This window comes from Physella acuta, unplaced genomic scaffold (genome assembly GCF_028476545.2).
Source record: "Physella acuta isolate Inbredline_101_S28 unplaced genomic scaffold, ASM2847654v3 ptg000225l, whole genome shotgun sequence".
Lineage (NCBI taxonomy): Eukaryota > Metazoa > Mollusca > Gastropoda > Physidae > Physella > Physella acuta.
In genome coordinates this window covers 495,625-523,600 of record NW_026731744.1, presented here as the reverse complement: position 1 = coordinate 523,600, position 27,976 = coordinate 495,625, and the positions used below count along the sequence as shown (strand labels likewise).

Sequence of the window (27,976 nt, the reverse complement as noted above, 5' to 3'; positions counted from 1 at the left end):
ATATCAAGATGCGGCTCTCCAGTTCCTTGAACAAATACTAATACACTTAATTAAAAAATAAAATATTTGAAATAAAAAAAATGTTAGTGGCTCTTTAAAACCAGGGTAATTTTGAAAATTTTAACTTTTGGCTCTTCCGCTTCAAAAGGTTGCCGACCCCTGGTCTATACATTAAATAATAGATAACAGATAACGATATTTTTATTGGTAATCTATCGTTTTAGGTACGACACGGTACGTAAAATCGCCCGCAACTAATAATGTGAAAAACAGGTGACTCCTTAAAATGCCTTAAATTGTAAATTATTTCACATTTTGAGGAGGATTTATGTTTTGAAAAATACAAAAATGTTTCCTTGTTTAATTTATGTACCTGTTTTTAAACAACTGAATTAAAACTTTTCAGTAATAAATGAAGACTAGCGATGTCTCCAACATTTACTATAGCAGCCATCTTGTTTATTTTTTTTTTTGTGTAAACTTATAGCGCAAGATTCAGGGGAAGCCACTCCAACTTACAAATGGCTGCTGTTTATATAGCAAATCCTGCTCGCAAACACTGCCGTTTAAGTTAATTTCTTGCCTATATTGATATATTTAGCCATTGATTTAGGTTTATTATTCATTTATCTATAATATTTGACACAAATATATCACAATATAGTATATACTACTTCTATTAAAGACTTGACAATGAGGTTACTTTTTCGTACATTACTAGCCGCGGGCGATTTTTACGTATTTATTTAACTTTAACTTGCCACAAACTTTACATTTACATTAATTTGTTAATAAGACCTTCTTTGCAAATAGATTCAGCCTTTCGCTAGAACTAAGTAATAGCATAAATTGCATAAATCATCCTAGCCTATGTGCCAGTATGTGGCAAATTATTAATTACGATTATAGAAGTAGCAGTTAATTTATATATATATATATATATATATATATATATATATATATATATATATATATATATATTCCATGTATATTTTTAATGAAAATATATGTTTATTTTTAAAGAATCAAGACTCTCATATTCTAATACATATTTTAATTATATTATGGTTAATTGGTCTGTAATTTTTGAAAGTTGCTACTAATTTTAGGAAATATATTTAAATTTAGGTAAATCCGTTTGTAAAGTGAAATCGATTACAAAACTAACTTACCAAACCAGCAAACAACAACAGCAGTTAACCAAAACACAACAATTGCAAGTAGAAATGTTTATTTCACATCAGTGGTTAAATATATGTACATATTTGATACAACACGGGTTTATTTACATGAGTCAAGGGTGGGTGTTTGCATCACAAGACATTTACTGTAGCTCTTCAAATAACAGACACAATCAGAAAGGTTTTAATATCATCATGTCATCTCTCACTAAGCTTCTCTCATCAAATTAAAACAAAGTGTGTATTTATTGTTTACTACAAGTCCAATAAAAGAGGCCAACACATTGGCACTAAAACAAGACTCCAATACAACTACACTGGAACAACAGTAACGAGCCAGTACCCTAATTAATTCACCTGTGTTGATTGCAACTTTTTGATTCTCCTTGATAAGCACACAAGTGATATGTTTAGAGTATCTATACACTTAGTAGATAACTAAACAGGGGGGAGGGGGACAATAAATGAATAAGTTTCATTGGCTCATTACTTTAAGTTGCCTTGGTTTATAAAATTTGAGATTCTAAAACATTTTTTTAAATTGTGCCTCACTGCACAAGTTGTATATGTTCAGTGTTGATGCATTCATCAAGATGTATGAAATATGTGCAAGTCATACAAGATGTATGAAATATGTGGAAGTCATACAAGATGTATGAAATATGTGAAAGTCATACAAGATGTATGAAATATGTGGAAGTCATACAAGATGTATGAAATATGTGAAAGTCATACAAGATGTATGAAATATGTGGAAGTCATACAAGATGTATGAAATATGTGAAAGTCATACAAAAACAAGGCACTCAAGTCACAGCTAGGCCAACCCTCACTAAATCAGTACAACTATGAGCTAGCCCAACCCTCAAGAAATAAATCAATACAACTTACAACTAGGCCAACCCTCACTAATTCAAAATGTCCTGTGCAACAGGTATGCCTATGTACAATGATTAATGATACAATAATTTGTTCAGAATAGTTGATCTTTTATAACAAATTACAATTGGACATATTTTAATTTTACATGGTTATCATTTTAACAAGTTGACAAGATCAATTAAGATTGTTCTGAAAAAAAAAAAAAACATTCTCTATTTACATCATCAATCTAGATAGTAATGAAACAATACCATGTGAAAACACATGAAGATTATCTACAACATCATTGAAAGGAAGACACCAGCACTGCAACATTTCACCAAAGTTGATAGCCCAGTTACAGCTCACACTGCTGACTTTTAGATCCACCGCAGCCCACTAATCAAGTGGCCCACTAATCAAGTGGCCCACTAATCTATTGGCCCACTAATCGAGTAGCCCACTAATCAAGTGCCCCACTAATATAGTAGCCCACTAATCAAGTGGACCACTAATCAAGTAGCCCACTAATCAAGCGGACCACTAATCAAGCGGCCCACTAATCAAGTAGCCCACAAATTCAGTGGCCCACTAATCAATTGGCCCACTAATCAATTGGCCCACTGATCGAGTAGCCCACAAATTCAGTGGACCACTAATCAAGTGGCCCACTGATCGAGTGGACCACTAATCAAGTAGCCCACTAATCAATGGGGTTAGGAGCTGGATATTTCAACACTACATGTCTGTCATGGCCCATAAACAATAATACTGACACTGTCTCATGTGTTTCATGTCTTACTGACACTGTCTCATGTCTTACTGACACTGTCTCATGTGTCTCATGTCTTACTGACACTGTCTCATGTCTTACTGACACTGTCTCATGTGTCTCATGTCTTACTGACACTGTCTCATGTGTCTCATGTCTTACTGACACTGTCTCATGTGTCTCATGTCTTACTGACACTGTCTCAAGTCTTACTGACACTGTCTCATGTCTTACTGACACTGTCTCATGTCTTACTGACACTGTCTCATGTCTTACTGACACTGTCTCAAGTCTTACTGACACTGTCTCAAGTCTTACTGACACTGTCTCATGTGTCTCATGTCTTACTGACACTGTCTCATGTCTTACTGACACTGTTTCATGTCTTACTGACACTGTCTCAAGTCTTACTGACACTGTCTCATGTGTCTCATGTCTTACTGACACTGTCTCATGTGTCTCATGTCTTACTGACACTGTCTGATGTATCTCATGTCTTACTGACACTGTCTCATGTCTTACAATTGAAGATAATCTTCAAGTATTAGAAGTACCAAAAACATAAGGCAATGTTAAAAATGAGAGAAGAAAATAAAGTTGGGGAGATACGACAAAAAACTTGCCTAAGCACAACTGGCGTACATATTTGACTGCAACAATAGCACAACTGGCGTATGTATTTGATGCAACTATAGTTTTACAAAATCTTGGGGTCTAACAAGACAGTCCAATAAAACATCTACAAGACAGTCCAATAAAACATCTACAAGACAGTCCAATAAAACATCTACAAGACAGTCCAATAAAACATCTACAAGATAGTCCAATAAAACATCTACAAGACAGTCCATAAAAAACAAGCTGTTAAGATATTGTCACAAGTACATTAATTAATTTGAAATTTTCACAAAAATTACAACGCTTTGATTAACCTCATTTTTTTTAACTAAATGATTAACATAAACTATTCCATCCACATACATCAATCATAGACCTCGTACATCTATCATAGACCACCTACATCTATAATAGACCACGTATATCTATCATAGACCTCGTACATCTATAATAGACTACGTATGTCTATCATAGACCTCATACATCTATCATAGACCACGTATGTCTATCATAGACCTCGTACATCTATCATAGACCTCGTACATCTAACATAGACCACCTACATCTATAATAGACCACGTATGTCTATCATAGCCCTCGTACATCTATAATAGACTACGTATGTCTATCATAGACCTCGTACATCTATCATAGACCTCGTACATTTATCATAGACCTCGTACATCTATCATAGACCTTGTGTGTGACAACATGTGACAAAATGTCCTAACTTTCCACCACTCTAACTGTCGCAAGGTTAACCGTTAACAACTGTAGTTAAGGTTGTTGTGTAACTAATTAAATAGTTACAAATGTCTAATGGCCTTTTTATTACAAAATTGCAGAAGTGAAATGGAAAAAAGGTTTGATATAAACAGTAAGAAACTAGAGGCTATCAATTTTCCAACAAGCAACTATTGGTCAGTTCCAACAGACCTAGTAGAGCCACTGCGTGTAATAGACTGGCCAACTTTTTACAGGAGAAACTCGAGTCCCATTAGTTCACACTACAAGAAAGGATTCTTGAGTTAAGTTCACACTACATGAAAAGATCCTTGAGTTAAGTTCACACTACAAGAAAAGATCCTTGATAAGTCACACTACAAGAAAAGATCCTTGATAAGTCACACTACAAGAAAAGATCCTTGAGTTAAGTTCACACTACAAGAAAAGATCCTTGATAAGTCACACTACAAGAAAAGATCCTTGAGTTAAGTTCACACTACAAGAAAAGATCCTTGATAAGTCACACTACAAGAAAAGATCCTTGAGTTAAGTTCACACTACAAGAAAAGATCCTTGAGCTAAGTTCACACTACAAGAAAAGATCCTTGAGGTTAAGAAATTCAAACTGTATTTTAAAACTATTTTTATTTAAAGATATTTAAAGAAAATTAATGATCAAATGACAACAATTTGTCAAAGTCACATGACTGTAAAACTTTAAAAAAACCATGTCTCATATATTGAATCATATATTTACATTGGAATCATTTAGTCACATGATACCTGGGAACAGAAAAACTTAAAAATCAATAACTTAATCATTGTTCATGTACAAGAGTAATTGCCCATCATTGTTCATGTACAAGAGTAGTTGAGTAATTGCCCATCATTGTTCATGTACAAGAGTAATTGCCCATCATTGTTCTTGTACAAGAGTAGTTGAGTAATTGCCCATCATTGTTCATGTACAAGAGTAATTGCCCATCATTGTTCATGTACAAGAGTAGTTGAGTAATTGCCCATCATTGTTCATGTACAAGAGTAGTTGAGTAATTGCCCATCATTGTTCTTGTACAAGAGTAGTTGAGTAATTGCCCATCATTGTTCTTGTACAAGAGTAGTTGAGTAATTGCCCATCATTGTTCATGTACAAGAGTAGTTGAGTAATTGCCCATCATTGTTCTTGTACAAGAGTAGTTGAGTAATTGCCCATCATTGTTCTTGTACAAGAGTAGTTGAGTAATTGCCATCAGAAGGTTAGTGGTTCCTGCTCAATATTTGTTTACCCTTTTTCTACTGTTGGCCACCCCACAAGCAACTGGCCATACATTGGCCAAAGGCCACCACAAGCCCAGCTGTACAGCCAACAAACTGGCTATACATTGGCCAATGGCCACCACAAGCCCCGATGTATAGCCAACAGATTGGACATATGAGCAATGATGAAACATGACCATGACCTATTATCACACATTAAGAACACAAGCTGTTTACCCACTGTGTGTAATGAATCCCTTTACTAGCCCATGAATTGGAAAAAAAAATGAAGAGTGCACAACTTCTATTTGTCAAACACTGAATGTAAACATTGCACTACTGGTGTTGATGTGCTGATACCTTCAAGAGCTGCTCTATCACAAGACCTGACTGGCAGCACTCTGGATTCAGTGAATCAAACCTTCAAGAGCTGCTCTATCACCTGACTGGCAGCACTCTGGATTCAGTGAATCAAACCTTCAAGAGCTGCTCTATCACCTGACTGTCAGCACTCTGGATTCAGTGAATCAAACCTTCAAGAGCTGCTCTATCACAAGACCTGACTGGCAGCACTCTGGATTCAGTGAATCAAACCTTCAAGAGCTGCTCTATCACCTGACTGTCAGCACTCTGGATTCAGTGAATCAAACCTTCAAGAGCTGCTCTATCACAAGACCTGACTGGCAGCACTCTGGATTCAGTGAATCAAACCTTCAAGAGCTGCTCTATCACCTGACTGTCAGCACTCTGGATTCAGTGAATCAAACCTTCAAGAGCTGCTCTATCACAAGACCTGACTGGCAGCACTCTGGATTCAGTGAATCAAACCTTCAAGAGCTGCTCTATCACAAGACCTGACTGGCACCACTCTGGATTCAGTGAATCAAACCTTCAAGAGCTGCTCTATCACCTGACTGGCAGCACTCTGGATTCAGTGAATCAAACCTTCAAGAGCTGCTCTATCACAAGACCTGACTGTCAGCACTCTGGATTCAGTGAATCAAACCTTCAAGAGCTGCTCTATCACAAGACCTGACTGGCAGCACTCTGGCTCAAGTAGATGACGGCACCCACAAAGTTTACCCCGGCAGCAATGACAAACACAGGCAGCCACCTCCCATGGGACTGGGTCACCAGTTCAGCAGTCAGGGGTCCACACAAGATGCCTGGAATGGTGGCCTGTCAAAGGATAGCAAACTTTAGACAAGTTACTTAAGTACAAGTTACTTGAGTACATGAATCACTTACTTTTACCAATGCATAACTAGCATTGACATATTTATGAATAACACAGGGTCAGCAAATCAACTGACTAGGGAAGGGGCAGATAATTATCTTTCAGAGATCATTAGATACTGATCAGGTTTTAAAGCATATATTTTTAATCAAAGCCTATGTTGTGTCGACTTAATTTAACTCTTTACAGTCTAATGTCAAAATAAATTTTCAACTATGGGCAATATAAATACATAAATTAAAACTATTTAAAATGCTTTGAATATGGTGATACTGGAAAAGAAAGTAGTTCCTATGAACATTGTTTTTAACTTTTAAAATTAACATTATTTCTATATAGCAAAAGTAAACTAACGAGTTATTTAGCCTCATACATAAGGAACTTAAAAATTTTCTTGCATGATGCTTCTTGTTACACTTTATTAAATATGTAAATATGTTTCACTAATTTATTTGTAAGTGTCTGTTTGAAAAATGTGTCATCTTTATGCCAAGCTGTACAGGAAGAAAAACAATTTTTACACTTGGATTGTAAATGGTGAAGAACGAGCGGAAAGCAAAAAAAAATAACCAATCATTTTCAAAGAATTAACTATTGACTCAATATCTTAATTTTTTAAATCCACAATTATTAAAAAGTAGAAAATAAAATAAAAAACATCCCTTCTATTGTAACAGCAGGTTACTCATAAGGTTTTTTACAAATCTTAACAACCAATGATTTTACTTAATAATGCCAGTTTCATAGTTTTATTTCCAAAAGCCTAAAATTATAAAAGTTTGTATAGTTGTTTAGTTTTACTTACAAGAGTATTTGAAATAGCAAAGGTAATTCCAGCGTGGTTAGGCGCAACCTCCGCGTGGTTGCTTAGGTGACCGGAGGAGTTGCACGCACTTAGCCCCAGGGAGATGGACACAAAACTGGAACATGGAAAATGGGAGTTAGCTGACAAACACATCACCACTGCACTATTTGGCTGGTTCAAAAACTGTTGTAGAAGCTAACTCTACACAATAATTTCAGGGCTACAGTACAGATAATCTACACACAAATCTACACACTAATCTACAAACTAATCTGCACACAAATCTACACACAAAGATATAAGAGCTTACAAGACAGCTAATGGCAGGTTGTAGACAGCACTGAAGAATAAAATAAAAAGCCCAGGTCCAAGCAAGCCTATAGATGTCATGAGGCGACGCACAGACAGAACTGTCCACTTGTGGCCTATCAATGCATCAGCAAAATGGGCAGCCACTGGGGAGTAATATATTTCAATTGTATTTGGTGGACTGATATCTACATGACAGGTTTTATATTTGATGTGTGGACTGATATCTACATGACAGGTTTTATTTGATGTGTGGACTGATATCTACATGACAGGTTTTATATTTGATGTGTGGACTGATATCTACATGACAGGTTTTATATTTGATGTGTGGACTGATATCTACATGACAGGTTTTATATTTGATGTGTGGACTGATATCTACATGACAGGTTTTATTTGATGTGTGGACTGATATCTACATGACAGGTTTTATATTTGATGTGTGGACTGATATCTACATGACAGGTTTTATATTTGATGTGTGGACTGATATCTACATGACAGGTTTTATATTTGATGTGTGGACTGATATCTACATGACAGGTTTTATATTTGATGTGTGGACTGATATCTACATGACAGGTTTTATATTTGATGTGTGGACTGATATCTACATGACAGGTTTTATATTTGATGTGTGGACTGATATCTACATGACAGGTTTTAAGTGCATTTGGTGTGTGTAGGCAAACTAATGTATTTATATTTGATGTGTGGACAAATATCCACATTTTATATTTCAAGCACAATTGGGTCGAGTAAAATAAAATAAGAATACTAGGGCCTTACCAACACTAACAAGAGAGTTCATGATATAAGGCACAGCAGTGGACATCATATGTGACTGGTTAGCGCCAAGTGTGGATGATAAATATGTGGGCAGCCACTGCATGATAATATAGTTGGACCAGTTCATGCTGAAGTGGGCTATGTAGATGGACCACAGCGGCCAGTGTGTGATAAACTCCATCCACCTCACATTGGAATTACTCACCTGAAAAAAACAGAACTTCATTCAGTCTCACCTTATACATGATTCTAAAGAATAGATCAATGTGGTATCTAAACCTTCCCTACCTTTGGGGGATCGACAAATTCCTCCTCTAAAATACCCCTGGCCTCTGCGTACATGAAGTACCAGACACCCACCCAGACAAAACCCATCAGACCAAACAGGTAGAACATCCATGGCCAAGGTAGATGGGGACAGACCTGGCAGGAATAAAACAACACAAATCTTTAGGGCGCTAATTCGTTTGTTCTCTTCTAAAACTGATCATCACAAAAACTTCTAACAGAAATAGTTACCGTTCAGATGCCAGTGTGACACACCTCATTCAATCAATTTTAATTAATATTCAGCTTTAGAACAAAATAATTTACAAATAGCCTCTCAATTTTAGCACACTCCTAGATATTAGTATACAATAGCATAGACATTAGCAAAGATGTAACGGAATATGCAAAAAGATCTTTTTCTCAATTCATTTAAAACCACATATTTTAAATAGATATTAATTCATTGTAATTGAAGGCTCTACACACTAATACAACATTGTCAAGAAAGTTGTTTTTTTAAGGAAAGAGAATTTTTTTTAATATTAATTGTTTCAGCAGAAAGTTTCCTTCAAACAGAAAACATATTTTCACCACTAAAACTGAAGAGTTACATCTTTGCTTTATTTAAATTGTACACATTATTTCAAATTGCATTATTCAGACAATACTTTTCTGTATTTCAACAGCTGCAGCTCAACACTTTCAAAAATGTAAATGTGTAAGAAAATGTAACTGACCAGTGAAGCAACAGTTTGTCCTATAGAGCCAAATGCTACAAGATAACCAAAAGCTCTTGATCTTTCCTCACAAGGTATTGCATGAGAAAATATGTGAAAAATAGTGGGCAGCCCTGAACATAAAAAAAAAACACAAGCTCAATTCTGCTATAGTTGCACTCTGTACATATGAATAAGGAGCTTACATTTGACATATTTAAAAGAGAGGAAAAAAGCTAATTTATTTTAAAAAATAAACCTTACCCAATCCTTCACCGAGACCAAGTATAACTCTGGAGAATATTAGTGTATACAGTGAATGGGAAAACAATGGCACCAAAAATGTTGACAAAGACCATAAAATCACAGCAAGACTTAAGATTTTTTTTCCACCATATTTTTTTGAAGCACTTCCTCCAAGAATCTGAGTTAAGAAAAGAAAAAGCAATTTACGGTTATAAGCCTACTGTTTATATAGGATTAGTTTGTTCTCATTCAGCCTTTTTTTTAGTGATGAACATGTTTATGTTAAATATTTTTTATCATTTTCACACCACTAGTGTTACCAATTATCTATCCATTGTTTTTTTTACTCTCTCGTAAGACTAACTTAAATTAAAAACTCTTGTATTTTGATTAAAAACATCATCAATTAAAAATATTTCATAACAAGCTTCCAAAAATGTCCTACTGAATCAAAATGACTAAAATGACTTTAGAATGGTATCTAGTTATTTAATGTACCTGACTACTCATGTATCCAACAGCAAATGAACTCAGTACCCATCCTTGTTGGTGTAAATCCCATTTGAATTCTTGGGCCATTGATACAATGGCAATAGGCATGATTACCCTATCGGCTGAATTGATGAAATTAGCCACTGAGCAGAGAGCAATGATGCGAGAAGGCTTTGTTAACATGTTTGTTGGTTATGTTCACACAAAATGTGTCTTTAAGAAAATGTAGCAGCTTGGAACAACATGATAGTAAACTTTCCTACCCGACCTGAAAGAAAGAAACTTTATATTTTAGTGATTTTTACATTTCAGGCTGTACATTTGATGACTTCATGGTCTGTAGTTGTTTTGCTATAATTATTACAAGTTAAGTTAGGCAAAATAAACAACCTCAATTGAGGACATGTCTAACTGCCTACAAATTTTACTTAAATTTAAATGAATAAATTCAGAATAAGTAAGCAAATGCTACACTAAAAATACGCAAGTATTCCAAGATGAGAATGGGGTTTTAGCACAAGAATTTATGGACGCTTAACGTTTGCATTGAGGGGCTCTCTCAGAAACTTAGTTATCCATACAAACATGTGAAAAATAAACAAGTCCAAATCCTTCAGGAAACAAGGAAAGGACTAGTCTATATAGCATATGCAATTAAAACAGACATAAAATTATTTTTAGAAACGCCCTTGTGTCCTCGACAATATGTAAAAGAAAACAAAAGAATATCTCAAATCACCCTATGTGATTACGACAGTCTTTCATACTGCGTGAAGACTGAAGACACACATATCAATAGGCATGTACTAGAATCTATACTAGATCTAACTAAAGTACTAAAGTAAACTAAAGTCAAACTAAAGTGTAACTAAAGTGTAACTAAAGTAGATCTACTAGATCTAGATCTAAATGTCTAGAGTCTAGATCCAGGGGCGTAGCGAGGGGGGGGGGGGGGGCGGGGGGTGCGGACCGCACCGGGTGACACCATTTAGGGGGGTGACACCAAGGCAAAAAATAGCAAAAGATATAGAGAAAAACTTGAGGGGGGTGCAAAACGAAAGTTTGAGGGGGGGGGGGGTTGCAAATCAAAAACTTGAGGGGGGGGTGCTAATCGAAAGTTTGAGGGGGGGGTGCAAATCAAAAACATGAAAGTTTGTCCCCGGGAAGGGTTGCAACGCCTCTGGGGGGGGGGGGGGGTGACACCATTAAGTGCCGCACCGGGTGACACCCGACCTCGCTACGCCACTGTCTAGATCTAATAAAGACTAAAGTTGTCTGAAGATTTAGAAATGAAACTGAAGAGTGGGTGGCCTAATTCTGAAAAAGTGAAAGGCTTCTTTTTAGTTCCAGCTCCTGATCCTCTACTCACTTCATTCTAACCAGAAAAGGGCATAGGCAAGACTATTTGTCTAACTAAATCTTAGAACAGAACAAAAAAAAATTTTAAGCTAGTCTAGCTAGACCTCTCTAGTCTCGACTAGCTGAGCTACCACTCAGCTAACTCAGCTGCTCAGAATCTAGTCTAGTTCTAGATCTTAGATTTAAATCTAGATCTAGATCAAGACTCTAGGTCTAGAATAAATATTCTGCAAAAGAAAAATGTATACCATCTTTGACCTACACACTCAAAAATTAAATAATAAACCAGTTGTGAACTTGACGTGGCAAACGTATCGCTGAAACCATTTTGTTTGCGATGACTAGATTCTTGATAGACAAAAATCTATAAAAAGTCGAATTCAAAAATAAAAACGAACAACATTATTTTATTGTTAGCCTATCTAACTTTTTATTAAAACAACGCGTTTTCGTTAGGCTACTCGATTCATTTTAGATCTAGATGCTAGAAATGTAAATTAAAGATCCTCGTCTGCTTTAATTACAATTTTTTTAAGATAATAAATACATTTTGTCTAGGCCTATAATATATCTAATTTTTTTTTATTAAAATAGGTCTAAACTCTGATGACCTATTGTTAATGTCACTATTGACTATGTTAGTGATTGACTAATAATAATTTTGTAATAGACATAGATCTATGTAGACTAACGAAAAACAAACCTTAATTAATAATTTAATTATGTATTGCTTTAAGGTAGTCTAGTAGTAGGCATAATGGGAGCAGTATGTACTATGTAAGCCTATTACTAAACATTAATTTACGGTTAGATCTATTTAGATTTAGTGGTCTTCATATTCTTAAGGGGGGGGGGGACCATTTTGTATTTTAAAAGGTAATGTTAGAAAGCGTTGTTTTTTTAATCGCAAGCTTTAATTTCACTAGCGTCCTCTGTTTGGAAATTAGGCATCCAATTAAGTCGAATTTATTGTCAGATTGCACTGTTTTTGTGTTTTGACCCACAACTTTGAAACGAATCTGTCAGTTAGCCTATAAGTGCCCGAAATTTGGCTCGCTCGTTTCGAATTATGATAACAGACAGACTGACGACAGACAGACAGAGGAAGCAAGTTAAATAAAATCTTGTAAAACGCTTTAATAACCACCAGTTATGTAATAATTAATTAAAAAGGAGAACATCTACATATATAATTCTCTTCTGGGAGCCGTTAGAAAACAAGCTGCAACCTCGCCTTACAGTCCCCTCTCTTCCTCTCTATTGCTACCACCCTGGGTTGCCTGGTTTTTTGAGACGATGTTTGACGTATGGAATGGGGAAGTAAAATCGTTTTAAATAATGTTGATCGTTGTTCATGGATGACTGTTGCCCAGAGTTTCTTCCAGGCATCTCTTCGGGGGGGCGAAGCCCCCCCGAAAATTTTTTACCGCCCCCCCGAACGAAATGAAATTTATATATTTTATATAGAAAATATATACTTTTAACAGTGTCCGCCCCCCCGAAGAAAGTTTACCGCCCCCCCGAAAATTTCAAGTGCCCCCCCGAAGAAAAAAGTCTGGAAGAAACACTGCTGTTGCCTGATACTAAATTAATAGCAGCCTCTAAGTAGGTTACCAACCTGCTCAATAAAACCTGCATGAGCCACAGAACTGGTTAGTGACCTACTTACCAGCCCTATAGGAGTAGTCACCATTTAGATTCACCCCCCCCCATCACAATACCTACCTATTCCTATCTATTTTATTTTATTTTAATCCCCCCCCCCCCAATCCCGTTTTCCCGGCGTTCTCATGGCAACAATGTCCTGCTTATGTCATTGGTCAAGTTGCTGAGTGGTCAGACGCGGTAACTTGTTAATTAAACTCTTATTTTCAGGTATGTATGTTCATGAATTACCACGGCTATAGAAAATATCTACAGCAGTCTGGCGGTGACTTCTGTGATCAGCCCCGTATAATTGTAGTGAACCAAACTTTTTCAACCACGTAAAACTAGTCGTGGCATTCTTTATCAGTAGTTTATTAGTATCACTAGTATCAGTAGCTTGGCAAAACTCATTTTATATTGGTACAACGTGTTTCTGTTTGTTAACTGATTCCTCTGCACATAATTTAAAGATCAAATCTTTCCTATCAACTTTATGGGAAAGGTGTCACTCCCATCCACTTAAATAAAAGTTGCAGATTGTGCATATGTGCACAATATGCTTCGGCTCAGGGGTGGACTGGGCCGCAGGGAAAAATCCCGGTGTGTTGCATGATTGGTGGGTTCTGTTTTCAATGTGTTTATTTAATGAACCTAAATGTTAGGGCCTTGTCCTGACTTGGCAGCTTGTGTACCCCGACTACTTTTTTTTTAAAGGTCAATGTGGAAGGGCAATACCCCCCATCTACGGGAGGGCAATACCCCCATCTATGGGAGGGCAATACCCACCATCTATGGGAGGGCAATACTCCATCTATGGGAGGGCAATACCCCCATCTATGGGAGGGCTATACCCCCCATCTATGGGAGGGCAATACCCCATCTATGGGAGGGCAATACCCCCCATCTATGGGAGGGCAATACCCCCCATCTATGGGAGGGCAATACCCCATCTAAGGGGTCGTCCATAAATGACGTCACACTCGTAGGGGAGGGGGGGTCCGTAATTTTGTGACGGTGTGTGATGAGGGGGGGGGGGCTTCAGGTCGTGCGACGTCACACTTCAACTCACTGCGCCCGATGTGAGGTCCACGGCCCTGTCACTCCGGAGCAAAATTGGGATTTTCTACACAAATGTCAAGTGGGGGGGGGGGGGGGCTGGCTTTTTGTGACGATGTGTGACGGAGGAAGGGGGCTGGAAGGTAAAAGCCCTAAAAAAAACGTGACGTCATTTATGGATGACCCCCTAAAACAGAACCTGTCTACCCCACAGGAAGAGTTTCTTCCAGGCATCCCCCCCCCCCCCCGAACGAAATGAAATTTATATAATTTATATAGAAAATATATACTTTTTACAGTGTCCCCCCCCCCCCCAAGAAAGTCTACCCCCCCCCCCCCCCCGGAGAAAAAAGTCTGGAAGAAACACTGCCCACATGTCACAATGTCCGCTTGTTTGAGTTCATGTGTAGATTTGTGGTCAAGTTTAAAGATTAAATTAAAGATTAATTTAATGATAACTTAATTGATTTTTTTTTCAAAAAGGGAGATAAAATCGATCGTTGTATTATTAGAAAGTGTACAGCGACAGATCTTACAAAGAGGCTTATCACTACAAGAGATAGACCGGGTTTGAAGTTACATCTAATTAATTTTTAATATCGCAAGCGAGTGATCTGCCTTTGAAAGAGATGCATTTAACGTTAAGTGCTGTGCTGTGTAGCTTTGATTAAGAGCGTAAGCGGTCGGGATCAGAGTTTCTTTCAGGCATCTCTTCCTTCTCATGCCCAGTGTTTCTTCCTGACTTTTTTCTCCGGGGGGGGGGGGGCACTTAACATTTTTTTGGGGGGGGGGGGGGTGGTAGACTTTCTTCGGAGATGCTTGGAAGAAACTCTGCTCACGCGCTGAACGAAACGGCAAATAATTGTTAAAATGTAGAAGCAAATTCTTTAACAAGTGTCGCCCCCACGAGAATTGTAGTCCACCCGTCCCGTGAAAAAAAAATATATAAATGAAAATATAAATAAAATAAACCTGAAGTGATCTCCCGTCTCCCCTTAACTTTCTCGAATATTCTTATATAACACTACGGGAGATGGCATATCACGATATAGACATGATTTTTAATCCATTTGTAATAATGTTACTTTTTAAAATAGAATAAAATCTCGTAGCACATCAAATAATAAATTCCCAAAAAAACTGCTGGCTTGGACGTGCGAGACAACACAGCCTCTGCCGTGACCAGGATTCGAACCTGGGTTGTCGCGGCCACAACGCGAAGTACTAACCACTATACGATCACGGCCAGTACGCCAGCTTGTCAAATCGCGAAATTGAATTATTATATACCTTTTTTATTATTTTGTCAAATAATGTATTATTTAATTATAAAATTGAATCATATTTTTTACAACATAATTTTCATTGCGAAAAACACAGTATAACTCATTTACTTTATATTTTTATAAGTAGTTTTTAAATGCCTAGGCCTAATGTATTAAAATCAGATCATAGATGCCAGAAAAGCATGCCAGTTATTAATTTTTCTGGTTTAATATTTTCAAAACAACAATTGAATTCTTACTTGAAAATATCGTCATAATAGTCACAATCAGATAAAATGAATTTACTAAAATTACTGTTTGAAGAAAATTACACTCTTGCTACGGTAAATATATTACTTTCTAAAACGTGTTTAATGATGCTTTATGAAAATCTTGATAAAGCCTGGCCATCCCCAGATACACGCTTAATCTTCGAAATGGCGCAGACTGGAACGTACCGCGAAGAATTAGAAAATGAACTCAAACAAACAGACCCAAATTCGCATTCAAATAGGCTAATTGCACAAGGTATTATTTAAACACAAAATCATATAAACTGCTTAATTGTTAACCACTAGAATAGTGCGTTTAAATCCAAAGAGGCCATGATCAGCTAGAGCTAGATTTCTAGGCATGGCCAGTCTTTGTTGTTTTAATTAGGGACTTGGATGAAATTTCAATTTAAAAAAAAAATAATGTAGTAGCACCAGTTTATAGAGCTCATTTAGACAAGAACAAAGATACTTTTATTTTAATTTTAGCTCAAACGGTTACGGAGTTATGAATTTTTAACGTATTTAATTTTCGGGTTTTTTTACTATAACTATGGGGTTTTCTCAATTTTTTGCTTCCCTACTTTTTTGGATGCGAACTAAAATCTCTGTAACTTTTTAAATAGCAGGTATTTTTTAATGAAAATTCACTAAGATCAAGCTTATGATATCAGTAAAAGAGTAAGATAAAAATAATTGAAGTGGATGAGAATGATCATAAAAAATAATAGTCGATCTCCTTACCAAAACCGGAAGTCAGAACCTGACCCTGAAACGTCATGCTCTTTTAGTTTTCGCATTTTAAGTGTTTTTGGGGGGTCCTATATACAAAAAACGAAAAAACTGCTAATCTAGCAATATCTCATTACTATTTTAATGCGAAATGCTAAGGAAATGGATACTATGGCTTAAATGCCAGAAACATTTGCGAGATATGTAGTAATAATTAATACAAGCATTTCTTATGGAGCACTCTCATTAGGAACTGAACTGCAACGAAAAACGACCGACCTCCGGGCATCAGCGCTCGACAGCTCCTAGATAAATATATATTTGAGATATTTAGGGTAAAGGAGGGCGTTAAGAGCCGTGTGGTATTAAGCCCCAATCAACACCCCACCCCCACAAAACCCCCAATATCACTGCTAATCTACTTCTGAGGTAACAACCACTGCTGTTCTTTGATAACAGAGAAGCAGAGGATTCATTTTATGTAATTTATGACCCACTTGGTCCAATAGGGAGAGGATGAGACAGGATTTAATCCCACTGCTCTTTCCCTAAAATTTCTCATCTCCATAAAACCATTTTGTGAACTTTTTTTCCAAATAGACATAACTTGGGAAACTTCACTTTGTAATAAACCAAATGAGTTTTTCAAGCCCATTCTTTGTTCCTGTAATAGAGCATTGGTTGTTGTATATTTTAACACTATTTTTATAGCTATGGCTAGAATAGTTTTATTTTGGTGAATTTTTTTTGCACACTGATTATTGGTGTCAAAACAAAATGGCAGACATTTGTCCCATTTTACCATGCTATGAAGTTTTTATCATTATCAGAGTAAAACTTGACTGATCATTACCATAATGGTTTTATTTGTTAGATAATAACTAAATCTACATGAATACATTAATTTTGTCCACTAGCTTGCCTCTTTAGAAAAGTTATAACAGATACTGTTATGTGGCTCTTGAAACCCTATGTGCAAGTTTCTCATTTATTAGACCACTGAATATGACACTGGTATAGGAATAGTTAACACAAAATGTATTTACTGTTAAACAGACTTGTGTCTAACTGATAGGACTACAATTCTAACCTGCTAAAAAGTAAAAATTCAGCCATCTGATGTTAGCAAGGTAATTTTTAAAATGGTACATGTACTTATTACCCCTAAGGGGCAATACAGCCGACTCAGCCCCCACCTGTTTCTAACCAACCATAAAACTTCTAATCTCTTTGTAGGTAACAGGAATAAATGTTCTTAGGTCTCAGCCAATCTGGGGTGGTATGTTATGTAATTTATCACCCTCATGGTCCAGCAGGGAAGTAAACAGACACATTAATACCACTGCTCCCCCCTTACAATTTCTTACCACCATGATACCCAGCCCCCACCAGTTTCTGGCCAACCATAAAACTTCATCTCTTTGTCAGTAACATGGATTACAGTTACAGATCTCAGACAATCTGGGGTGGCATGTTATGTAATATATGACCTTCATGGTCTAGCAGGGTTGAGACCAAAGAGGAATCAGTACCACTGCTCTCCCCTCACAATTTCTCACCTCCTTGATAGCCAGACCCCACCTGTATCCAACCCACCATAAAACTTCATCTCTTTGTAGGTAACATGGACTTAGTTCTTAGATCTCAGCCAACCAGAGATAGCATCTCCTTATGTAATTTATGGCCCTCAAGGTCCAGCAAGGAGAAAAAAGGGGAAACCAGTACCACTGCTCTCCCCTCACAATTTCTCACCCCCATGATACCCAGCCCCCACCTGTATCTAACCCACCATAAAACTAATCCCTTTGTAGTTAGCATGGACTTAGTTCTTAGATCTCAGCCAACCAGAGATAGCATCTCCTTATGTAATTTATGGCCCTCAGGGTCCAGCAAGGAGAACAAAGGGGAAACCAGTACCACTGCTCTCCCCTCAACATTTCTCACCTCCATGTCATGTTATGTAATGTATAGCACACATGGCTTATCAGGGGAAAGCATTAAGGCAGATTAGTTAGTACCACCCCTTTTTACATACAAGAATGTTAACTCTGGACAGCTACACACTAGTATACTAGCTACACACTAGGCATACTAATGTGCCTACTGTAAACCACTAGACTTTAGGCACTATGTACACCTGCAATTGTATCAATTGTAGACTGGGCCCTTTGGGGCCTAGTGATAGCTAGTATCAGTTAAAGTATGTGTGCACAGCATTAACTATTTTGGGGTTAGAAATTAATTATTTTTATTGCAGAGTTAGTCTAAACTAGGAGATAATACTTATTGCCCCATTGCCCGGCTCCTTTCACCCCAAATGCTGATTTTGGGGGTATGACAATAAATGTTCAATTAAACCCTCATTTAAAGTATATTTAATAGACTTTGTTATTATTTTTATATTGTGTAAGATATGTTAGAATAATTTTGCCATATTTTCAATACTAAAAAATTCTTAGATTAGTAGAAATCTTTAAAAATGTACAGGTGCTAAAAAGTGTGGCTCTTAACGCCCTCCTTTACCCTACCATGATTAATTACAATGATGCTGCTTCCCTTCTTCCTAAATTCAATTCCCCATAGAAATACCATGCCGCTGCTATTTTTAGCAACGTTACGCCATTGTTACGCTAGTTGTCAGATAGAAACAACTAATTTTTGTTTTTTGCGGAATGCACTGTTAAGTCTAGTATTTTAATTATAATTCAGTTTTAGCATGTGCAGAAATTGTGGGCATTATTATTGTATTAAAGTATTAGTAATTTTATAAGTATATTGATTTTTTTTCTTCACTGCAAGCCAAGTAGGCCGACTGCACTGTTAGTTTCATTGAACATAATTCGTGACCGGTCATTAACCTTGTTAATATTAATACTTCGTGGCCTACCCGACTGTATCATTTATATGAAATTATATGTAGTTTTTAATTAGGCCTTAGTATTGTATTTTAAACAATGCTCATTCCGAGCCTTTTTGTGCTAGATCTAATTAGGCCTACTGGCTTTTTTTTTTTTTTTTAGACTTGGTCAACCTCGTTAATGCTGTTGTGTTAGTTAAAAATATAGGTATTGTGTGTAAAATTTACGCAGTTACTCAGTTACTACGTAGAATGATATCAATAAATGAAGTAGTAATTATTTCCTTTTAGTTTTAACAATCTTTTGATACAAAATGTCTAATATTTTATTTTCCAATATATCGTGGTGTGTAGCAGAGTAAACAGAACGGTGCGGTAGGTGACCTAGAATCTCCGAGTTCGAATCCGACGTAAATCAGTTGTGCTTTATTTTATTGTTTCACATGGGAAATGCCACGAGCGGTTTTATTTTCTTTCTTTTTCAAAAAAATTTTTTTGAACGAAATATTTTATAAAATAATTATTCAAAATTTTCCAAACATCGTCGCTCGCATCGCTCGCGAGATCGACTGCTTACATTTTCTTGTCTGCGGGAGAAAAATGTTGATACGGTCGAGGGTTCACCGTGAGTTCAGCAGGCCTACCATACATACGTCACAGCATTAACTAATGCTGGTAGAGATCGTCGGTGGGCAATCCCACCCCTCCCCTCATAAACCAAGCAAATTGTAAATCAACTTAGGGTCATTTTAAGTTCACGCAAGCTTACAGGACTGTAGATTTACTACGCATAGCTGGTAAAAAAAAAAAAAAAAAAAAAAACTTCGCCTAACCTAATGCTACTACAGAAGAGAATATTAATTATAGAGTATTTAATTTTAAAGTTAAAAAAAAAGTTTATTTATCATCTTACCTAATAATACTGTATTGTCGTTACAGTTAGAAGGACTAGATCTAGATTTCTGTCAGATCTATTTTTAGTTTTGGATATTAATTTTATTGTCATCTTCATGGGTATTGATTGTTCAATTCATCATGGAATGTCTAATGTCTTAAATTGTACATTGTACATAGAATTTATAATAAATATGTCTGATATTTCCTTAATAAACATAATGAATATAAAGTTTTATTTCTAACAAAATGTTTTGGTTTTTTTTGGTAACTAAAATACCCAATGTTGTCGTAATTGCTATGACATCATGCTACGAATGGAAAACACAAACCAACGTAACTTTTTGATATCTTTTGATGGCGAAAAAGAGTTTCGCATTTTAAGATGTTAATAGGTCATTTTGTTTTTGTTTGTTTTCTCGGCCCCTAATTAAGCTAGACCATTAAATTTGATCTCAAATTAACCAGTAAGTGATATGGTTTGTAATGATATATGATAAGTGACAGAAAATTTTAATTAAAAAATTGTAATAAGACAACCTAAAAAATAATGTTAACAAAGAGGGTCACCCCCCTAAAATTTTTGAAAAAGCGTCTTTGATAGGCAACACACAATCTGTTGTCAAATTTTTATTATATGGAATATCTTACTGAAAATTGGCCTGAATAGTGCCAACACTGTATACATTAACAGAAAGTCAAAATATTTTACTTAGCTTATGTTGTTTTTATTACAATGTTGGACAAAATAAAAGTCATTTTTATTCGGCGCAACTACTTTTTTTGCAAGAAAGAAGTACAATGTTGAGCAGATTTTAGATTACTTTGGTAATATGCAAGAAATATTGTAACAATGAAGGTTATTATATACTTTGATATTACCATTGTTCAAATTTGATTTTAAAAATATTTTATTTAATGAAAAAGGGGTTTAAACTCATATACCCCCCTTAATTTTAAACAATAAATTCTGCTATAGGCAACACATAACCTGTTGCCAAATTTTTATTATATGGAATATCTGAATGAAAATTGGCCTAATTGGTGCCAACATTGTATACATCCACACAAAGTAAAAATATTTCACTTAGCTTATGTGGTTTTGTTACAATGTTGGTCAAATTTAAAAAGTCATTTTTGTTCTGCGCAACTACTTCTTTGCAATAAAGAAGTACAATGCTAAACGGATTTTAGATTACTAAAATTGTATCTTAATGTTGTCAATATTCATGATATTTCATCCATGTTATGTGTATGTTATCATAGAATTGATATAATTTAATTTACAATTATTGTTGAACAAATAATTTAATAATTGAAATGATTTTTGTATTGGTGGAGTAAAGATCACCATTTAATGTTAAAGGTAAGTTTTATAATTTAGAAACATGTGTCATATATTTAAGTGACATCTCATGCTGTGTGGATAACATGTTTAAGTCTATTAGCTTGTGTCACTTTTTTACTTTCAAAAATAACACCATCAATGATTTAAAAATGAAATCCGATCAAACATCTACTGAAGCTGTGTCTCCTCTGGCTGATAGCTTTTAGAACTAATAAAAACCAGCAACATCCATTCTTAAGTGGACTTATTTCTCCTTCATTGAAGTTGCTTATGAGTAGATCCACATCTTTTGATTCTCTATCCCCTTGTGAACTGGTACATTTTATCTAGGGCCAAGACTAGTAAAGCTCGAACTGAAAAATATACAATAGCAAAAATACAGTAGTAGGCTATAGTGTAGCTTTACACAGAAAATTGTGTAAATGTACATAAAGTAAGTAGTGAAAATGCCTAGAGTTATAATTGAAAAGGGCCTATACAAGTTTAACATAAATAAAGAGGACTTATCAAATAAAAAAGTAAAAACTTGCTCTAAGAAAACAAGTAGAAGGCTGAATAAAAATATACATATTATGGTTCATTTGGAATTAAATATTAACACTTGTAATAGATCTATATTCATTTTATTTTTTAAATATTAGTAGACCTTAAGTCCCAACAAACTCACTGAACTAAGTGTAATAGCCTGCAATAGGTCTATAGTAGATTTATACTAGGCATAGCCATAGGGCCTACTATTAAGCTTTAAAATTAACTTGTTCATTTAAGAAATTTGATAGAAAAGCACACTACATATAACTAACATTCTTTTGTTTTTAAATATAATTCTTAAGTTAACAATTTAGATCTAGAATCTACTGTTTAAAAAATAAACATCGCGAACTGAGAGAAAAAAAACGATCTTATTTACAATCCTAAAATTACCCAATTAATGAATCTAATAACAAAATACAAATGAAAAGTCATAAAAAATAACAAGTGTAATAAATAACAAATGTAATTCGATAATTTAAAAAGCTTTTAGAGTCAGATTCATGTGGATGTTGCTGGATTTAGATAATCAAGTAGATTTACATTGTATAGCGTCATTAACAACACACCACTTCCGGTTTTAACCTCGATCTTTTCCGGCAATCTTAAGCTGTTGTAAGCCCTATGCTTTCAAAGTTATTTATAAAAAAATACGTCGCTAATGAATAACTAAATGAAATTTGAAACATATATGTAAAAATGGTGTTTACGCTCGGAGATTGCATTTCTAGCCTAAGGCGACAGTAAATTTTTATGGAACAATAAGTTTTACTTACCCAATTTTTGCCTGAAACACACCATCTTGCACTCGTAGCAGAAAAAAACAAAAATAACACAGCAATCGGTGAAATCCATTTGTCTTTCAGAATAAAGTGACACTTTTCTATTAACAATGGTGATTAATAGTGAAATTATTTTTTTTTAATTATCACCCACTGCCGCACGGCTAAATTCACTAAGTTACGGTATGGGGAAAAAACTCGTTTTTAGAGGGGCAAAATCTACGTCATCCAAGTCCCTAGTTTTAATATTAAAATAACATGGAAAACCAATCTATCGTTTAGGACCCTTAAATCCGCTGTGGTAGAGTTACAAAGCACTATTAGATTCTATCAAGGTGCAGAAGAGGGAACTAATGATTATGTTGGCTTTAATTTGTGCATATTAAAAATTAATGGCATTTTTTACAAAATTTAATGGCCCAAATTGAAATTCTAAACTAATCTAAACAAAGTGTCTATTCTGAGATTATGCATGTAAATGTAGATTTTCTCACTAAATCTAGAATTTACGCAATTTTCAATTTAAACATGACCACTGAATAATAGACATACATATTTAATTAGGGTTGTCGGCATCCGCCGAGTTCGCGGTAAAAACATGACCCGAAATCGCCCATTACTTTCTGATACCGGACCCAGGAGATTTGGTTTTGCATACTAAGTTTTTAATTTATGGTAATTAAGTTTAAAAGGTCATTTCCTAAGGTTAATTAAAAAGAGTGGTTTTCCCTTAGTTTTAATGGCATTGCGACCTGATTGCATGCTGTCTCTGCTTTGGTCTTCCCACCGTATCAAGCTTAGTTTCAAATACGTTGGAATCTCGATTTTTTAAAAGGTTATTCTAGATGAGAGAAGATTACTGAGCAGACATATCTTAGGTATGTGGAAATGACATTTGTTTTTGGATATTTTGACTCTGACATTAGTTATACTCATTTGAAAGTAGTCACTGTATGTAGGTCACGCTGCAACCATTGTTATATTTTTTCATCCTGTTCTTTCCCTGCCGGCTTTTGAGTTTTGACACACTAACAACATTCTCGTAATGTGTAATGTGTAAAAAACTTTCCTAATTGTTGTTTTAAAAATAATTTAATATATATTACATACTATCATTCCTCTTTTCAGCTCTAGATTTGCTTGAACTTGAAGATTTAATTTTTGCCAAATATTTGTTCAAGTTTTTTTTTCTCTACAGTCTACTCTTATTAGGGCCTAGACTCAAGTTGTTGTTAGTTTATATAGATCTAGTTATAAGTTAAAATCAGGCCTAGATCTACCTGTACAACCTGTTGCTATACACATTTTAAAGTATTTAAAATTAATAGAACAATGATAATAAATAAGATGAATTATTGTAACTACTGTTTGGTTATTTTGTTTCACTCAGCTATGGATAGACCTACTGAAATTACTCATTCTTTAGAAGAACTCAATAATCTAATGGATTCTTATAAATGTTTAAATCATGAATTTATTAAAATAGGGAATTTAATATCATTTTCTAAAATTAGTAAAAGTTATCATCAAGCAGCACTATCACTTTTAAAAGAAATAAAGAACAGTGATGTATTGCCCTCTCAATATTGTGACATAGAACAGAAAGCACTCAAGACCTCAATTTTCAATGCTGAAAAGAAATTTAAAGTCCTGAAAAAAAATATTAGCAGCAACTGGAGTGCAATATTGAGTTTTTTAGATGATGTTCATCATCCCTTGAATAAAAAACAAACATCCATTGAAATGTATCCTTCTATTCCTGGACCTTCAAAACCGTCACCTGTTAAACATGTTCAAGTTCAAACATTAGATAAAGAACTTCGTACAGATTGTGCCAGTTGTGCATTCAAAAGAATATCAAATGATAATCTTTTGAAAGAAAATAAAAAGTTAAAACAAGAGAAACTTTCACTTATGAAAGCACATGCAGCATTAAAAAGGGTCTACGAAGTAAGAAAGATAAAACAAAAATTAAAAAGAATGACACAACGTCTGCATAAAAAAAAGCAAGAGATCATTAGTCTAAAACGCACAATGAAGGCTCTTCCTGTACATAATTATGTTCAACAAAAGGAAAAAATGAAATACATAAAGAGAAGAAATAAAATTTTGAAATCTAAAATTGATTCTAATACACTTACTTTGAAAAGTAATAAACTGATGATTTCAAACTTATCTAAAGAAATCGTGTCCTTAAATCAAGTGATAGATGATTTAACTTGTCGCTTTGAAGAAATGACAAATAAAGAACATATAATTACAAAAAAAGGCAAAGAATTTGACACAGACACCAGACTTTGCATGTACAAGTCCCTGCTCTGTAATGTGTCTGTGGCATCGGCTGGTGACCTGCTAGAGTTTTTTATTGAATTAATGACCGGTCAAAAGCTTTCATCTGTGCCTAGTCAAACAACTGTAGCCCAAATGTCTCTAGAACTGGGCATCTTAGCTGATGTCCAAATAGGTGAAGCACTGATGTTAAATAAAAATGTTACTTTGTCTTGGGATGCCACCCCAGTAGATGGAGCCCATGTCAATGAGATACATATTTCAACAGCTCCAGATAGACCCCTAATTTTGGATGTCAGAGAATTGCCTGGTGCTAAGGCTAGTGACTATGCGCAACACATTTTTCAGTCTTTACAACATGTTACATCTTTATATGCTAATCATAAAAAAATTCCAGAGGCCAATGTTTCCATATTTTGTAAATCATTGATTCAGAAAATATCTTCAACAGTAACAGACAGAGCTCCAGTTAACCACTGTGTTGTCCAACAATTAAATATTTTATTTGACACTCAAATTTTAGAGCTGAATTGCAATGTGCATCCCCTTGATGGCTTTGCATCTGCTGCAAGGAAATCCATTTTAGAATACGAAAAATCTTCTGGCTTATCTTCATCCACATCTTTACACCCAAAGGCTGTTCACTGTTTAATGGATGTCTCCAAATTACGTTACTCAATGAAGACTGGAGATCCACCTGGTTTTAAATTATTTTGTAAAAAATTTGACATTCCTATTGGAATGTTCATGAGATACGTAGGAAACAGAATGCATATTCTGTTCCATTTATCTGGAGTTATTATTTTTTATAGAACAAATCTTCTCACATATGTTTCAAAAAATCAAGCTTCAAATTTAAAAAGAAACATCAAAAGTTATCTAGAAGACCCTATTGTTGTAGCACAACTCACTACCCTTGCTCTAATTGGCAAATCAATTACTGGGCCTTGGATGACCAAATTTTATTCCAATCAATCAAATTTAGGACTAGTTCCTGTTATTCAAGGCTGCCAGTCTGAATTTGAACGTTTTGTTTCAAGCCCTTTAGAAATTCTTACTCTAAAATCAAATATTTTTGGTGAGCCTATTAATCAAGAAATTGATCCTGTATTAAAATCACTTATAAGCAATTTAAACCCTGAAACAACAGAATTAATTAAAAACATGATTCCAATTGCAGTGCAGAGTATTTATTTAGTTTTTAAGAGGCAGTTGTACAATTACATTGAAGGAAATTTGTCAAACCCTAGTAGCGAAATGATGGAACAAGCCTCATCAGCACATAACATGGCCTCTGAAAGAGCTCTAGGTTTGACAGATTACCTGTGGAGACGAGCACCAAATTCCACATTTATGTTTATTTCTGGAAAAGTTAAGAGCAGGTTTAATGACACCATGTCATGGCTGTTAAAAAAACCAGAGGATGAGCTTAAAAAGACCATCAACTTTTCAATGAAAGAAGCTTACAAATTAAGAAAATTGAATCATCTAAAAATGAAGGCCAATGAGAAAGAAGCGTTGGAGAGACAAGTTGAAACAGAAAAGCTGTTTGATAAGAAAAATAGAAAAATGATAAATAAACAAATTAAGAAAGCTTTGAAAGCTAATGATTTTTCCTCAGAAATTTTTAAAATATTAAAAGAAGTTCTCCTGAAATTGTCAATCAGTTCAATTTGATAACTGCAAAACTTCTGAGCTGCCGACATTTTTAATTGGCCAACAAATTAATCATTTATGGGATGTTGAAGGCAAAGATGTGTTGTATAATGGAAGAATTGTTGATGTATATTTCAAAGGGCAGAAGAATCCTGAGAAATATCTGACAGTGTCCTACTGGAAGCCAGATGAAGTAGAAGATGAATCTGTTGATTACAACATCATTTTGACAGATTTTTTAACTGATCTAATTTTACATGATCTAATGTTAATTTAAACATTTATATCACAAGCTGTCTGTAAATATTTGTATTCTTATAAATTTTTTTATTTTTATAATTGGAACATTGATGACTTCAGTTATAAAGTTGTAAATTGTGTAAATATAACTTTGATGTGAACAATTAGATATTGAGTTCTTCGACTGAGTATTCTTTAAATGTCTGGGTAAGAAGTACATTCCACAAAATAATGTCCTGTGAATGAAAACAAAATCAAACCAATCATGAATGGAAATCCAATCAATTACTAAAATGGAAAACATTGTGATGATGATTATATAAAAAAATCTTGATTTGCTTGTCAAAACAATTGATTTATTGTTTATTTCAGATTGTTATTTATATGATCACAGGCAGGGTATTATTATTAAAGTATGGGATCTAGTTTTCTCCATCCGGAGGAGTTTCACTGTTGTGGGTAACGATGCAAATAAAATTGATACAACCCTGCTTGTTGATCATAAAAATATCAATTTATCTTTGGTGCATGCATCTTTTTGCTAAGTAGTTTATGTTCTACTAGGAGTTAAAAAATAAATAAGTTATATTTTGAAATACCCTGTAAGTATAAGATAAGGCTAATGCAGTTTTAGTAAAATGCATTTCCGAAGTTGAAGTAAGTATTCTGTGCATGCAGTTCAAATTCGGTTGAGTTTAACGTTCTACTAACCTTTTTTCATATTTGGATATTTAAAATTCAAATATTTAGAATGAAATACCTTTAT

The 27,976-nt window shown here is 34.9% G+C and overlaps 2 protein-coding genes and 1 non-coding gene across 9 annotated transcripts in view; 1 reads left to right on the top strand and 2 right to left on the bottom strand.

The window, feature by feature from the left end:
* Positions 1-1,220: 1,220 nt before the first annotated feature.
* On the bottom strand, positions 1,221-11,987 carry LOC131937929 (uncharacterized). Of its 5 annotated transcripts, XR_009386263.1 has the most exons (10): positions 11,900-11,969; positions 10,289-10,550; positions 9,809-9,968; positions 9,566-9,678; positions 8,847-8,981; positions 8,559-8,763; positions 7,768-7,912; positions 7,458-7,572; positions 5,893-6,594; positions 1,221-5,775 (listed from the first exon to the last, which is right to left on the bottom strand). XR_009386263.1 is itself a non-coding variant. In XM_059295700.1 (9 exons), the coding sequence occupies exons 2-9, from the start codon at positions 10,463-10,465 to the stop codon at positions 6,439-6,441; spliced, it is 1,206 nt and encodes a 401-aa protein (XP_059151683.1). In that variant the 5' UTR covers positions 10,466-10,550; positions 11,904-11,987; the 3' UTR covers positions 1,221-6,438. The 5 variants fall into 5 exon arrangements, 4 of the variants coding, with proteins under 4 accessions (XP_059151683.1, XP_059151684.1, XP_059151685.1 ...); XM_059295700.1 differs by having other exon boundaries at positions 1,221-6,594; positions 11,904-11,987; XM_059295701.1 differs by having other exon boundaries at positions 1,221-6,594; positions 11,890-11,986.
* A 3,531-nt stretch (positions 11,988-15,518) lies between these two features.
* Positions 15,519-15,590, bottom strand: Trnah-gug (transfer RNA histidin (anticodon GUG)). The gene has a single exon. It is a non-coding gene; the product is annotated as a tRNA-His (tRNA).
* Positions 15,591-16,020: 430 nt separating this feature from the next.
* Positions 16,021-27,976, top strand: part of LOC131937902 (KH domain-containing, RNA-binding, signal transduction-associated protein 2) — a 29,032-nt gene continuing 17,076 nt past the window's right edge. For 2 of the 3 annotated variants that reach the window (XR_009386262.1, XM_059295613.1), the window contains exon 1: positions 16,022-16,137. Coding sequence is in view for 2 of the 3 variants with exons in the window: in XM_059295613.1 (XP_059151596.1) it covers positions 16,047-16,137 (91 nt within the window). In the remaining variant the exon portion in view is untranslated. Of the gene's footprint in view, positions 16,138-27,976 lie in introns of all 3 variants that reach the window. The other variant, XM_059295610.1, reaches the window with a different exon arrangement.